Source organism: Pavona decussata, unplaced genomic scaffold (assembly GCF_977016875.1).
Source record: "Pavona decussata unplaced genomic scaffold, jaPavDecu1.1 SCAFFOLD_234, whole genome shotgun sequence".
Classification (NCBI taxonomy): Eukaryota; Metazoa; Cnidaria; class Anthozoa; order Scleractinia; family Agariciidae; genus Pavona; species Pavona decussata.
The window spans coordinates 2,139,847-2,155,997 of NW_028145639.1; the positions used below are offsets into that span (position 1 = coordinate 2,139,847).

At 39.5% G+C, this 16,151-nt stretch overlaps 2 protein-coding genes across 2 annotated transcripts; one reads left to right on the forward strand and one right to left on the reverse strand.

Moving 5' to 3' along the window:
* Nucleotides 1-1,563: 1,563 nt before the first annotated feature.
* On the forward strand, nucleotides 1,564-5,493 carry LOC146458111 (uncharacterized). The gene is made up of 2 exons (XM_085091118.1): nucleotides 1,564-4,278; nucleotides 4,752-5,493. The coding sequence occupies exons 1-2, from the start codon at nucleotides 1,653-1,655 to the stop codon at nucleotides 4,997-4,999; spliced, it is 2,874 nt and encodes a 957-aa protein (XP_084947244.1). The 5' UTR covers nucleotides 1,564-1,652; the 3' UTR covers nucleotides 5,000-5,493.
* Nucleotides 5,494-6,994: 1,501 nt separating this feature from the next.
* LOC146458112 (uncharacterized) lies at nucleotides 6,995-13,571 on the reverse strand. The gene is made up of 8 exons (XM_085091119.1): nucleotides 12,753-13,571; nucleotides 11,092-11,447; nucleotides 10,372-10,466; nucleotides 9,513-9,666; nucleotides 9,346-9,409; nucleotides 8,908-9,167; nucleotides 7,789-7,963; nucleotides 6,995-7,386 (listed from the first exon to the last, which is right to left on the reverse strand). The coding sequence occupies exons 1-8, from the start codon at nucleotides 12,934-12,936 to the stop codon at nucleotides 7,091-7,093; spliced, it is 1,584 nt and encodes a 527-aa protein (XP_084947245.1). The 5' UTR covers nucleotides 12,937-13,571; the 3' UTR covers nucleotides 6,995-7,090.
* Nucleotides 13,572-16,151: the final 2,580 nt, after the last annotated feature.

The window sequence follows — 16,151 nt, forward strand, 5'->3', positions numbered from 1 at the left end:
ATAAGAGCGCTGCTAAAATTGGGTCAGATCGCAGGGTACAATAATATCTCCTAACTCACCCCGTTTCACAGACTGAAAACAAAGAAGTCGTGCTGTATTTTCTCCATTAAACATCCCCGTAAAGGCGCTGTTACACTAGGCAATTTTTAGTGCAACTTGCTTCGCAATTTCGTTGCGCCGTTGCGACACAAGTTGCCCGAAACGTTGCCTAGTGTAACATACCCTGAAATGAACATGTCGCCCAGCGGTTTTGTTGCAGTCACCGTTGCACGAAGTTAGAATCGACTTCCACCTCGTGAAACGATTGCGGCAACAAAACGTTTTAGCGCAAGTTGGACTAGGCTACAATTCGGGCAACTTGTGTGGCAATAAAATTGCGAGACAAGTTGCAGCGGTTTTTAAAAGATGGGACCCGTAACGAAATAAACGCCCTGCCTTTCGTTCACCTGGTGTAGCTGATTGTTACTGTGTAGCATTGCACACAAAGAAGAGGGCGAAAGAGGCTATGGTCAAGTACTTATCTTATAATTTAGGACCAAACGTGATGGCCTTAACCATCAAAGAAATTTCATTCTGTAATCATTCATTTTTTCATGAATTCATTTGTTTGTTTCCATAATATAGGATATTTTTAATGTATTTTAGCTCAGTGTGGTAATTTCTTTTTAGTAAATTTAATAGTTATAAGTTTTTAGTTATGGCAGGTCCATATCAGCTCAACATGCTGCCAGAGACTGGTCTGCTTTGCTAAAGAAGTTATGTATGTTTATTTACCGTAGTTTTATGAGTCCGTTTCGTTTGCACGAGCTGAAGTAACGCCGTGGAAGTTTAATGGAGAAAAAACGGTTACAAGGAAATATTTCGGTTACTTCATCTATTTTTTTAAGCCCTTTCTTTTTTTATTATTATTATTATTATTATTATTATTATTATTATTATTATTATTATTATTATTATTATTATTTCATTCTAGAGATAAAGTTAAATGTCAGTAAGGAACTCAGTGAAGTGTACGCATGATTGTGGAATTCTCTTGATCATAGGTGGACTTTACTTAACCGTAACATAACGTGTAATAGCGAGAATTTGATTTAGTAATAAGAAGTGAAAAAACAAGTGATGTTGGTTAAGAAATAAACCGGCGGAGGATCAAAACGATACCATATCACTGTCACGTGAAGCCAGCTATCCAGGCACTTCACTGTGTATGCGAATCTTGTTCACGACCCCACCGAACTAAAAAAATGGAGTAGATACTGAGCACAAGAATATCGATCAATCTACAAATTCTCAATAGCTAGTGGCGCGCGCGCGCATTTCGACAAGGAACTCTCCGGAACTCTGTGTATATAACAGCTTGATCGTTCGGAAACATTTCCGATGAAAAAAAGTTTTAAGGGAAACTTAGTCAAAGTTCTTTATTCCTAAATTTGAGTTTTCTTCTAAAGTAGTTTTAAAATTTTTTGACATCTCTTCCCTTTTATTTTCACCATGTTATTTTTTGTCTGTTATTGTTCTAAAGTTCATTTATTTACGTAGTCGTTCTAAACTAAATCTAGCGTCATGCACTTTATGATGTAACAAAGTGATGTTCCATAACGAAGATTGAGTTTTTTTCTCAATGGTCATGTTTTTATTGACTCTGTCAAATCATGGATAAAATAGTAACCTTTTTCGGTTATATATCAAGTTACGTGGCTTCTTCCAGAAGGAATGGAAGAAGCGATGAGGAGAACAGCTCAAATGCGAAGAGATCACGCAAAAGCCAAGAAAGTTCTAACGACAGTGGTATTAACTCCACAAAGGAAGAACTTAAAGGAGAATCATCTGGTGTGAAGAAGCTGAATCGTTCGAAGACTAGCGCTTTTACGGAGGCTAGTCTTGATACCCTCCGGGGTGAGGTGCGCGTGATCAAACCTTCACCAGTGAGATTCGACAGCTTGCAGAGTGATTCCGCGAAGAAGTCAGCCAAAATGAACGTTTTTAGCGATAAAATTTCATCTATTTTCCCACCTGTTGATCGTCACAAGTCATCAACGACGAATGCCAGGATAGATGGTATCAAGACTTCAGTAAAGGACGAAAATTTGGCAAGACCAAGTTTTCAGGGATTGAACAATCCACATACGGCTGGAACTTTACCAAGCGCGTATAGGCAGCCGGAAGAGTTGCTGAGCAAAGAAGCACATCGCGGGAAAGGAAATCCCTGTATAAACAAACACTTAAGAAGGACCAAAGGTCTCCCGAACATTTTTTCTAATGTCGGAAAGTCTTTTGTTGAAACCAATCAACTGGCCGTTTTCGATCGGGCCTCGTTTAGGAAGAAACCCGCAGGTGACAAGGAGCCCGTTGTTCCGGTCGAAAAGCCCGCGATGGAGGATAGCAGCGGTTATGGGAATGGGCAGAAGTCCCGGATGGAGGTGACGGAATTGCCTAAAGCCAAGAAGAAAAAGAAAAAGGACAAGGGAAAGGGCAAGGGGAATGAAGGGAGACAGGATGAAGAGCATGGGAAGGAGCGATGTCGCAATGCACAAGAAGGTGGAGTCAAGGGGTGCGATGAAGGTATCAGTCGGCAATCGGAGCAGGAACGAAAAGTAGCAGAGAAGGCCACAGCTGAGGATACCGAGGGCATGAAAAACAATTCAAGACGACAGAGGCCAGGGACAGCTCTTGGACGGTGGATTAAAAGGCGTAGTAATGCTGTAGCCCCAGCACCGCTTGATGACTCTTTTAGTGAGGCGATAGGATGCGCTCAAACAAAGGATCAAGGATCCCTGGTGAACAAAGAAAGGGTTGATAAAGATGCTTCCGAGAGGGGTGATTTCTGTCCATCCACAACGCCTCGTGTAACAACAGTGCTGGTGAGTGAGTGCCACGAGAATGTGTCCATACTAATGCCAAAAGGAGAACCACGAGTGAGTCCAGAAGAGGATGTTCAAAGGAACATTTGTAACAAAAAGGTTCCTGAACAAGTGGATGGGTCTCCAACGGAAATGGTAAAAGATGAAGAAACTTGCAGCACGAAGCCAGCAAAAGAAGAAATACCCCTCAGAGTGAAAGATACTCCTATTGTGCCCTCAAAAGAGCAGGAGAAAAAAGCCTTCCCAGAGGAGGCACGTGACTGCAACAACACAAAACGCGAAGAGGCCTCAACTGGAATGGTCCCACCTCCATATCCAGTTAAACGAGATTTGCTGAAAGAAACCTTAGAGAATATCTCTTTGGCAGCATTGAACGACACAACACAACAACCAAAGGTGTCCATGAAAAAGGAATTGAACATCAAAAAGGTGGAGAGTCCTTTCCATCACATGAGAAAGGAACACGTCGAAGCATGCGATCAGGAACCTATGTCTTCAACATTAAAAGCAGGATTTGGCGGCAACTGTGAAAACGTCGAAAGAGCAGGATTCGAGTCGAGAAGTGGCGTTTCTCAGTCATCAAATTTAAAGGAAAATTCTATCTTGGTGCCTTGTAAAACAATTTTGGTGAAACAAAGGCCTGTGAAGACTGTAAAGAAGAAATCAATAGCCGAGGATAGCTCCAAAGTTAAAGGGAAAAGAAAGCACAATACCAAAAGAATTGCTGTCGAAAGTTCACCGCGAGACAGCTGCGTTGATGCTGGAAAAGTCGCTTTTCCCAGTGATTCAAATTTTCAAAGTTCTGAAACATTTGAGATAAAAAAAGGAGTTGTAAGCAGCCAACCAATCAGGGAAGGGTGTAGCTTATCCGGCAAGTCAGTAGTTCAGAGAGGATTACCGTATTTAACCGAGCCTAAGAATCAGAATCGAGGAGCTATGGGTAATTCTCTGTGCAGCGCCACAGCAAACCCAATGTTCCCTCTCCTTGGACCAAACCAGGCCACTAGACAGGCATCCACTGTTCTCCCAACATCCAATCTACATTTAAACAGCGAACAATGTGCATCGAGTAGTTTTCATAACACAGCAGAAAAGCCTAAATGGCAAGGCGGAAAACCGTGCCTGCCCTCTATCAAACCGGAGAGAAAACAAACTGTGGAAAATTTCCTTGACAAATACAAACGGAAGCAACAGAAAGAGATAGAAGACGATTTCGAAAGCTGGGGAGAGCACGAAGAACCTGAAGAGGTCAAACGAATCCTGGAGCGGCCATTAACCGCCAGATTACCCAGATACCCAGCTCACTGGGAACCGCTTCCTAATGAACGTCCTCCTGGCAGGGGAGGGCAGGGGTACTGCCTTGGGGTTCTTTGGAAAAAACCTGAAAAGAGCTTTTTATCAGAATCCTCCAGTGAAGGTAAATAACAGTTTTGTATTACATTGTTTGTAAGGTAGGTCAGAGGAACTGTTTAGCCTAAGATAGCCTGTTTAGGGTGTATTGAGTTGAAGCTTGGTACCTTCCTACAGAAGCAATCTTTTACATCGAATATCAGGGCAATGGCGTCGAAGTCTGCAGCCCTCAACCAAGAATTTACTAGCTGTTCCCAAAACACACTCAATGGTCTATGGGGGCCGTGCTTTCTCTATTGCTGCGACAAGACTACTGAATTCAATGCCGAGCAATAAGAAACGCGGACTCGTTATCTAAGTTTAAATCTCTTGTGAAAACCAAATTATTAAAGTTAGACATAAGTTATTTAATCATGGAATTGTTGATGACATTTTTAGGTGCTTTGAATTATTGAAATGCACAGAGGCTTTTAAATGCGTCATAAGAATTGCGTTTAATTATCATCATCATTATTATAATATTTGTCACTATTCATACAGATCTCACAAATCTGACACCAGAGGAACCAGAAGTTCTCCAGCCTGCCGTACACCGCCCAAGGACCCCTCAAACCAGTTTGCAGCTGTTTGATAATTATCCTTTTCCAGGCCTCGATGACAAGGACGAGGAACCGACGACTTGGTGCAGAGCTTTGCGCGTGCGCCCTAGGTCGCCTTCCCTTTATGCTCAGCAAGGACACATGATCAGCGATGGTGTGGATATTGAAGATGTTGAAGAAATTTTGTAACGCAGAAGCACGCTGTGGAGGAATTTCAATTTATACGAAGCATCATTTCGTCAATATATTAGAATTTGAACGCCAGGGTATTTGTGTTCAGGTAAATCAAGGCCTGGGACACCTATATACTTCAAAGGGGGTCGTCTAAACTAAAAAATGTTACAGAACATGCCCAATAGGTTTGATGTGACAAACCACGAGGCTACCAAGGCCTGTTTTGAAAAAAAGAAAGAAATTATTAAATCCTTTTTCTTATGAACATGGAAAATAATCTTGTAACATTTACTTAGCAAAACCCTTGCAACAGCAGATGGAATGATTATAGCTATTTGCTGCCTCTCTACAGAAACACAGCCAGTTTGGAGGGAAATAAGCGGGGGTATGGCATTTGTAAAAGTTGTGCCCAAAAAATTTCAAATATATTTGACCCAGGCCATTAATCCACTTGAGTGGACGCAGTTTTAAATGGAGCTCCAAAAGTATGGAGCCTTATCGAAGAAAATTGATTAAATCGATTAAATTGTGGAAATCTTCTTGTGTGTTTAATGATTTATCTTCTTTTCCCGTAAAACTCTTCTTTAAGGCCGCATGACACAGTAGTGATACGTAGTATTTAGGCTGGCATTGAAAATGGCCGCATAGATGATTCGGTTAAGAAAGAAAAGATATTTCGCACGAATGACATGTTCATCGGACGTGACTAAGTTCTTTAAGACAGCCGGTTTGGGGAAAAAGTGTTCTCAGTAATGGAGTAATCGTTTATAGAGGAGCGGTCGTAAGGGAGGGTTCCACAGTACTGATATTTCTCAGTTTGGACCATTCGTAGTTCATCAATCAAAGCTAACTGAGTGTCTTATCAGATTCACTAAAGGAATCACATCAGATGGACGACCTAACGGATAATAGCATCTAAAGGAGGTTAAAAGTCAAGCTATTGACTTAAAAGGGGTAAATTTTTCGTCTTCAGTCGCAACAAAATGTACAAAAACCAAAACCAACTGTCCCTTCCAAAGCGTTGCTTTCCGTGCTTGGCACCTTTTGAGTTTAACTTTAAATTTCTACTGGCTCACAGCATTTTTCAAAGGGTCATTTTATACTCTGTTCTCACACAAAAGTCTAGCTTAGAAAATCCACTGTATAGAAAATGATGGCGGTTGTAAATTTTTTCAGAATACCCTGCTAACTTAAAACTAGGCGCATTTAAAGCCATATTTTTGCAAAATTCGCCCATGTACTAGCAACATTATATTGTGTATGCTAGGTTTTACGTTTTTTAGAACTTTTCTGTGCGTTTTTATCAGCGTTTTTATGGTTTTCGTGCGCTAAGAATTATAGGTAAATCTGCCAGTCGCCGCCATCTTTTTTCACTGAGTACGGTGGTTTTTCAAAACTACTGCTTCTGGAATTCCTGAACTTTTCAAGTCCAAAGTACTCTCAAGTACTTTAAGGCTTTGTCCTTCAAATACCCCCAGCAAAGATTTTAAGGAACCTCTATTCTCTGTCGAGAAAAGAATTAACACTAAAGAGGAAATTCATTCCATAAACTGCCTGACTTTCTTGACGAAACGGAAGTCTTCCTAAGTGTCACGTGACATTTTTTGGTTAATGACGTCACATAACTTGTTTTTGAAAATGGTTCCTTGACAATCGTCCATTGTTGGAAGAACAATATGGGTGAAAAAACAATACTTAGTTAGGATAAATCTGAACTTATCATTCAAGGCTTCGTGAATCTAACCGCAGTATCCTTTGACAGTCTGACCAAGTTCATGTAACAACGGCAGCCATTTGTCTTTACTGCGCGCGCAGTGTTCATATCCACTGATGGATATGATGTCACTTCAGACTGTAACTGACATGTCACCGTGATCTATTCAAAGATGCCCGAAAATGGCCAAAGATGTCTGATGATTTCGTAAATCGTCTGAAACATCCCGATGCACACCAACATTGGTTTTGTTTCACCGTTCTTTACGACTTTACTGAATTCAGTTTCTTATGGCAATTGCAAGTGGCTCTAACAAAGCATGCGTGTCTCTACCAGCAGGTTGAAAAACGTGCGGTTTAAACCTGAACCGGCTCATTTCATCTGCACTATTTTCATGTTGTGTGTTTATTATGCCTGTTCCGTGTTAATCTGGTCAAGTTCTGAACATTGTTAGGGATCTTCCTGATTGAGGAAACTCCCGGAATGGAACTTAACTGATTGCCAATGATAGCAAAGCCGTCAAACGGACTGACCACAGTCTGTAGGCTCTGTAATCTCTGTTTTCCTTCCTCTTTCATGATGTTCTCTACTTTGGTTCGACATTCCTCGCACAGTTCTTCCACTTCGCTGCTCAACAGAATTGCCTTATCCGACTCCTTTTCATCACCACCTTCCATTTCCATGGCATCTGTTTTTGGGATTCAAAACAAGGCATTATATTTTTAAAAGTACGTTTCTATATATGTGCGTATTATGCGTATTGAAGATCCGGTATGGCTTGACTTAATTAATGAGGGAAAGGACTGAAACATTTTTGTCCAGAAATGCACCTAGCCATGAATTTGCGTACTTTATATAAGACAGACCTTTTTGTCGTTTTCATATGACTTCATGTTTGACAGAATTATCGTTTTGTTTTAAGTCATTATTATGGTTAGGGGACACCTTGTGGTGTTTGTCATACCTTTCATCTATCAGATTCAAGCTCTCAAGGTAGAAACCTTATATCTTTAACCCCTTTTTTCTTATTTTTTCACGGGTTTGACCGCGGATGCACGCGCAAAGTGTCAAGGTTTATTGTGCTACTCACCGTTGACTTGGTTGATGCGCTCTATTCTGGGCTTGTAGTAAAAATATTCCCAAATAAGGCCACCACTGACAAGAACACCAAAGAGGGCGAGAAGGATGATGAGAAATTCATAATCGTCGAACAAGCTGGACGACTCTTTCTTGGTTTGGACCTCAGAAACGGATTCAGATAATGACTAAAACAAGGAAAAGGATTAATTAGCCAATGGGCATTTCCTAGTAGCTTTGAACCTCATTATGAAAGCGCGTCTTACTGCAAATTTTTTATTACAAAAATTACTTTTTCATTCATTTTGCAAACAAAACTAATTTCATACTTATCCTCGCTTTCAAAATGAGGCTCACAGCAACTCGGAAATGACAGGAAGCAAAAATGATAGCTTGCAGTGCAACGACTGACTCCAGCCATGCCCGTGCCCAAGGCTTTCCCTTACGAATTGCTGAATGCTGTTGTATGCTGCGGTAAAAATGTAAATGTATTATCCACCGTGCACCTACTAACAAAACAACAAGAGTCCAACAAATCTGGACATCAAGTCGTCTTAACAACTCCATCGGCCACACTGTCAAGGCCAAGCTCGCATATGTGCTAAGTACTAAGCAAGTTTCTAAAATATATCTGGGCGTCTCAGTTTACTTTTTCTGTTGATCTAACGATTATATTTCAGATGCCTTCCACCAATGTTCATTTAAACCTTACAAGAAATTAACTCTGTTACGAGGATCCATTATTATTCTCCAATCAGCTCCCTTCAGGATTAAACTGAACCATTCTGCTCGTTTTGTCGTTTTGTTCTGCGGTCAGAGCCCTGGTTGACTTCTCGAAGTGGAAGGAAAGGCTCTCAGTACTAACATGGGGTATGAAAACCTGAACGCAATGCTAAATGTAACTCTACAATGGGCTGTCGGCAAGCATCCTTTCCAAAGGAAGTAGTGGGTGAGTCTAAGTTCAGCTCCTTGCTTCCTGTTACAGAAACTTTGGAGTAAAGCATCGAGTGCAACTTGAAATATTTAACTGTTGGGTAAACAGTTACTAAACCGACAAGAATACTCTTACAGAATCTCTTCACGCTCGCCATTACAGTAAACAAGCTTTTCACTTGATACAACATGTTCCCACCTGTAATGCTGTCATTTCAAAGGCCTCACTGCTCGCAAGGTCGTTAGCACATTTCTTTATCACATCACAAATTTGTGTTGAGTTGTGTGGAGGCCTGACGCTCATCCCGATGTAGTAGTCGTAGTCTACTATCCGTCCTATTTCCAATGTATTGTCTTTAAATCGTTTCATGTTTGATACGGCCACATGTCTATCCAGTAATAAGCCGTTTACACTTGGATTCTTCAGTGATTCGATCATGGCTTCCAAATCGTTTAGTGCTAAAGAGAGAAAAGCAAGTCGACGCAATTTGCAACCACATAAACATTTGTAAACTAGCTTGCTCTCAGACAGAATTATTTATAGGGCTATAATTAGTATATGTAATTCCATGGTTTTAAGGGGTATTTGGGATAAACACCTTAACGGTAGCATTTCAAAATTGTCGAAATAGCTTACCAATATATTTAGCTCCTTCCGAGACTGCCGCCTGCTTTGCCAGGCTTCCGTTTAATACTGCAACCTAGCATTTCAAATGTACATCGCATATTAGTATAGTATCTACCAGGGAGGAGTCCAACCACCTCACCCCACCGCCATGAAACACAGAATTGTCAAAAACTTACTTTTTTGCCAAAAAGAGCCAAGTCTTCCTCAATCTCGTGCGTCAATGAACTTGTGAAGTTGGCTGTGAGAACAGAAAAAGCCACCATTCCCAATAACATCCACAGGATACTGTAAAGACGCGCTGGGACAGACTTGGGTGCTGTATCGCCGTAGCTGCAATAAAAGCAGATTGACACATTACTTTTAAGATTGTACAATATCACAAAATCAGCGGCCGGTTTCCTTGGATGGACTTCATGATCATCCAAGGCAGTAGATACACGGCACTGCGAGCAGTGAAATTTAAAAGCAAGCAGACACAATCTGAGGTTACGAAATGACTCAATAGTTCTTCAGTAATACTCTAATATATCATTATATTTGAATTTGGTCGAGATTTTAATATTTAGAGACATAGGTTGTAAAGCGCTATTGATCTGTCATTGTAAATAGCGCTCTAGTAGTGATAAATTATTATTATTATTATTATTATTATTATTATTATTATTATTATCATCATTATTATTATTATTATTATTATTATTATTTTCATCATCATCTTCAGGGTCATTCACAGGTTTGTTTCGGTGGAATTTCTGTTCAGAAAGGCATTACCCGCGTCAGAAAATGGGATTAAATTGTGAAGGAAAATCCGGAGCGTTTTCTTTAGCAAAAGGCCACCGCAAACTTCCGCAACGCTGAAAAACTCACCCCTTTGATTTTGAAAGGCCAAATAACATTTTCAGCAAGTCAGCCGAAGCTCGTAAACTGATAGACATAATTCAATAGACAGTTACCGGACTTCTTTCTGAACATCTTACTGAAAGATGATGACGAAGCTGGCTTTATAGGCGGGTGTGACCGCTGACAGCTACTTACCCGACTGTGGTCATGGTAACGAAAGCCCACCAAAAGCCTTGCCAGGAGCCCTGTATGAAGGATGGCGGGAAATCTATGGGATTTTTACGACGATCCTACAAAGAGAGGGATAAAATCAAACTTACATGTAACATTGCAGCTGGCACGCAATCTCGTTATCAATATATTCATATTCCTTTTATCTTTATAAATTTTCTGGCACATTGCAGACATCATTTCTTTATAGTTGTTGTCGTCATCTTTAGCTCGACTGAGTATCAGCGCATGCGCATACTGCAAGAAGCTGCTCCATGGTTAATAGAACGAAAAACTGATTATTTGACAGCCAACATTGAGGTGGTAGTGAAATCCTAAATTGTGCTTACTTTGCATTTATAAACCTATTTTCTGGTTTTCTTTTCCTGTGGTACTGTTTGGTATAATGTCAATCTAAAATTTGATCGAGTCTGTGGATGAAATCAAAGTATCTATTTATTCGGTGCAGCTAGCGGTCTTACGATTATGCTATCATGAAGAGATGCGGAAGATGTTTTCGCTATTCAACCTGTTGTTGTTGTTGTTGCTGTTTTGTTATTTTTATTTTTCAACGAACTTTGTCTTGTTTGTTTGTTATGTTTTTTGACCCAGTTTCCTTCAACACTTAGTTTTCAGTGTCAGGTCTATTTTACAGTTTTTATTAAGGGTGCTCGTGAAACTTAGTAAATCTTTACCATTCCTTACCAGTATCCACATAAAAACCCCGGATATCACCGTCAGGATGAGAGTCAAACCTATGATTTGTCCTCCATTGATAAACGAGCGCCCAAGCTGCGTCAAAGGCTTTAACACATTTCGTTTAACAATGAAGGCTGGACCTTTGGAGTGATACACTTTAATCGTACAAGGATCCGCATCAGCCATGCTTGTTTTTATCATAACTGGCATCAATATAGTTGTGTTTACAGTGATGTTCGATTGTTGTGTCGCCCGCAGCAGGCGTTTGAAATCCTGAGTCTTTTGAAGCGGATTGTTGTTCGTTTTATAGAAAATCCTCTTTTCAGGTTTGACCATCTGATGAAGGAAATCATAAAGGAGTCCTGCAAAGGAATTAACCTCAGATATATCTGTGTTTTAAACCACGTAAAAGTTCAAAATAAAAAGTTGAATTGTTCAATAAATTATGAAAGGTCATCACTTCCGTCATTGTTTTCCGAGATCGAAGATTCCACAAGCCTACTTAACATAGGCTCATTAGACAACAATTGGAATCACTGCACGTTTTTGCTTTTTTTAATTTTAAATGATCCAGTGGGTTTGGGAGACATAAGTTGAATTTGCGGTGTACAAAGTTAGTCTGCTTTGGAGATCAAGTAATGATAGTCCATACTCAGGTAATGATACTCCTTAAGGAGTGTTTACGCTGGCGATTTTTCCGTTTAGATCGAATTACACTGAAACTCGCTACAAAAATCATTGGCGTCAAAACCTCAATCAGTTTGTGAACTGACTTCGCATCATGCTTTAGTTTGTGTTATCCATAAATGTTAATTGATCACGGTGCTATTAACATTTTGCGTTTAAAACAGCTGACGAAAAGTATGCAATCCTTTACGTTAACAATTATTACTGATTCGTTTGATATGGAAGAAACAAGTCACCATGCAGGGGAGTATTTTTAACCAAGCCAGCTTTTTCAAGTTTTTTCTTTTCTTTTCTACCAAGTCATCAGTTAACTATTGATGGCCATGATTATTTTGCCTGGGGATATTTTTTGACATAATCAGTTTTCTGCCTAGAGATATATTTTAAACTTAACAGCGAGGTAAAAACTAGTTTCATTCAGGTCTGGTTTTAGAAGATGTCGTTTGGGTACAGAATAATAACCATTAATATCTTGAGCAGTAACATACTCTTATACTTATTACTCTCACACAGCAACCTCATTTTTTGTTTGTTGCCGAACAAACAACTTTAGTAACGTCATATAACAATCATTCTTCATATATTAAGACAAACGCTATTTAAATTTGAATAAAGGATAAAAGCTTTTGAACACAAATACTGTTCAATTTTACTGTCATGGTCAAAAAGAGAAGGAGAGATTTCATGATAGTTTATATAATAGTATTTCTATAGCTACTCAGATAAGGAACTCACACTAAGAATAAGAAACTTCACCCAGTAACAAAATGAATTTTTTTTCTGCATTAAATTTACTTGGAAGCGAACCAAGTTTTCTTCAATAAACGTCTGCTGACGGCATTTCGGCAAGAACCTATCCATTGTAGTAATATTTGTGAGTGGTTTGTAATTATTTGAAATAAACCTGAGGTTTCATCTAGGACTGGAGTCAGACTTTAGCAGATGTATTTTATATAATTATATTGGTCAGAGGAACCAACCTTTCGGCTTCTCAGATGAAGAATTGTATATGTAAGGCTTGATATTGGACCACTCCACCTCAAAGCTTAAACTGGATGAAGACAGCTCGTTGCAGTTCGACGAACTATGAAATTGCACATTCCCAGCTACGATAGTTGATCCGAGAAGAAAAAAAACAAAGTCTGACATAATGTTATTCAGCATTGTAAAGACGAGTAGAGACTATCTTCCAGGTTGTTTGACAGATTAAGTTTTAAGGATGTATACTGATACAATTCGCCGAGTAATAAATTCCCCTCGCTTTTTCAGCTGCTATGTCTTCACGGTGCCATACGCACTTCCATACAGAAGGCAATATTCTCGCCTGAAACACTCACTAAGCCATCCTTGTTGCCATAGGCGAACGAAAGACGTTTGGGCAAAACAAACTAGCTTTCACAAGCAGACTTCTTATCAAGTAAATTATTAATAGCAGTTGAAGATACAGCTTCAGTCTTTTTGTGTTTCATACAGGTGGCGAACTGAACTGACTTGTGCCAAAATCAGTTATTACATCTGCATGGGGATCACCCTGTGCGGTGAAGATTCTTGATAACAAACGTATCTCCGCGATGAAAATCTGACTCACAAAATAAACTTCTCTCAAACAGCAGACTATAGGCTCATACTAAGTCTGCGTCTGAAAGGACTGGATCTCATTAATATGTAATGCTCAGCGGGATGGCTGGCCACAACAATCGCTAGCCTTCTTTGTCTTTTTAACTATTATTATGGCGTTTTCGCCTGTGACTTCCACCCACTTTGGAGTGACTTTTTGTGAATTTTTCAACGCAGGAATTGACATTGACATCTAACGCTATTAGGCTGACAAAAAGCTTGCAACAAATGAAGATAAAAATTTAAGTTATTTATTTTTTTAATATTGTTTTTTTAAAATATCAATAACTCCGTTAACGCATCTGCGATGATAATTGGTTAGTTTTCTGAGCGAAAACCACGAATACCTTGACCCAATTAAAAAGCTTTAAAATTAAGCCTTTAGCTATTATCCCTATTAGAATATTCATGATGAAAATTTTCACACTACTCGTGTCGGAACTCTTTCATCTTAAGCGATGTTCACGAAATGTTTTGCATGACATTTACAAGAAGTGGCAGGTTAGGAGGTGGTTTAAAGTGGACCAGTTTGTCTAAATAACGTCGTCAGATTTTTAAAAGACAAATAAATTTCCAGCTGTGAATAATAAAACATTGCCTTGCAGACACGTAAATTAATCAATCATGTACCTTTGAATAATAAAATTACAATGTCGAGTAAGAGTTTTTTTTAAGCATAAAGAGCATATATTATAACATAAAAAAGGCTATTGAAACCTTTTGATATAGCGGCTTTTTGTGTTCCCATTCTAGTGACCCTTGGTCATTGCTGGCATTCAATCATTCATTCAATCAGTGCTGTATATGCTTGGGTTACACAGAAGACAGACATTTCAACAATTAATTTTGCGCCAATAAATTATTTGAAATGATGGGCACACCACAGACACTGACCATCCAAAAAGTATGAATTTTATTAAGATATGAACCCGATACTTAGATTATATCACAGATTTTATCTTGCTGATTACAGCCAAGCCTTAAGAAAACACTCGGGAAACAAGACCAAGCTTGTTTTAGAAGTGTCTCTGAAATTTAACTCGGAAATATTTGATCTCTAATCCTAACCCTGTGATGGTGTTTCGTCTGCACAATCGGTAAACACCAAGCTAGCGCTGGGGAAAGTCTATAATGAAATGCGTCTAGACTTGAAAATAAAATCATCCTGCTGCTGCTTGCAAAGCTGAGTCATTATTGCGTTCGACGTAGGAAGAACGCTTCCTGATACGGATTTGAGTCAAGATTTCATGGGACTTGTCGTGGATGGGTCGATGGATCTTGGCACGCACATCTGGCATCCCCCACAGATTTTTTTGCAGGGGCGGATGAGAGAGAGCCTGGGATTGAGATTGGCCTGGGCTTGCGACATCGAACGCACTCTCTAATCTACGATTATAACTAGTTTCTAGTCTTTACTGCTAATGAACCAAGCGTCCGTCCGAACTCAGATCGTAACTACTGGTAAATGGGCATGAAAGGTTGTGAAAAGAAATATTGTTGCTGGAGTCGTCTGGTTTGACCGTAATAACTTCAATTAAATGGTAAAACTGAATCAGATGGATAGCACCAAACCCGTTGATTTCTAATAACATTCTGATTACAATGTAAAATCGCATACGTAGATTTACGCTGGTCAAGTGGATCGTTGTTTTTGACATTGGTTCTCCGCGTTACAGCTAGATCTTTGTGCGTCTTGTAATGTGTAGTAAGTGTTGATTGGCGATTGAAAGCCTTATTACAGACGTGGCACTTAAAAGGCCGCTGGCTAGTGTGAATAATCTTGTGCCTGCACAGTGTACTGGACAGCCGGAAACCTTTTCCACATGTTACGCACACAAATGGTCTGTCTCTGGTGTGCTGGGGCATCTTCATGTGCTTAGCAAACGTGTACCTAGTTTTGAATATCTTTCCACAACTGTCGCATTCATATTTGTCAGGATTGTCGTCTCGTGTGAGTGGTGCGTCAGCTTGACCAGGCTTCCTAGTAGAGCTGGACATTTTCAAGATTTTATCGATAGAAAACGATAATTCTTCCTGCTGAGAGGTCGAATCCGCCGCAGCATCTGAAAAACAATTTTTTTTTAAAATCACTGATCATTAAATTCTCCGCCCTCTCATCGGTAAATAATTAGTTTTATTAAAAACTGGATCATGCCAGGGATTTGATTGGCTTAGCGGCCATGGTATACGAGCTACTGAGTACCCGAGAAATAGCGACCATTAAATTGTCTTCTGGTTATTCTTGCAAAGTGAATTCAGCAAGATCTAGCAAAATTTCTTGATTTTTTTAATGAAACAATTATTCCACCCGTGCTTGTTGGATATGATGATTATGGCCAACGGGGCACCATGCGCCTCGTTAGCTATCCATCATATCCAACGCGAGCTCGTGGAATAATTGTTAAATATTTACTATTTGGCCACAGTTGTCAGTGATAACAGGAAATTAAAATTACTATACTTCTGGCAGTTTTTAATTTATTTTAACAAACGAAACATTTTAATATTTGCTTTGATCTCAACATCTAATCCTCATCGCGTTACAGTTGGCAGCAACCGAAACTTGTATAAATTAGATGTAATGGGCCAGTTTTTTAATAAGTGGTTTATTTTAAGTAGATAAATAGTTTTCTAGTCTGGGATGCAAGCCTACTTGTCACCGTTGGGAGTAGACAATGTTCAGATATGATTGTTGGCAAAACTGAAAATGGTTTAGAACGTGGTTTTGTTTAACACCGTCTAAACTGTCTTTTAATAACCGT

Coding starts and splice junctions, on each gene's coding strand:
- LOC146458112 (XM_085091119.1), bottom strand. CDS start 12,936: ATGCTGAATAACATTATGTCAGACTTTGTTTTTTTTCTTCTCGGATCA. Junction 9,667..10,371: donor GTTACCATGACCACAGTCGG/GTAAGTAGCTGT, acceptor CTTTTATTGCAG/CTACGGCGATACAGCACCCA. Junction 9,168..9,345: donor GGAAGGAGCTAAATATATTG/GTAAGCTATTTC, acceptor TTCTCTCTTTAG/CACTAAACGATTTGGAAGCC.
- LOC146458111 (XM_085091118.1), top strand. CDS start 1,653: ATGGATAAAATAGTAACCTTTTTCGGTTATATATCAAGTTACGTGGCT. Junction 4,279..4,751: donor ATCAGAATCCTCCAGTGAAG/GTAAATAACAGT, acceptor CTATTCATACAG/ATCTCACAAATCTGACACCA.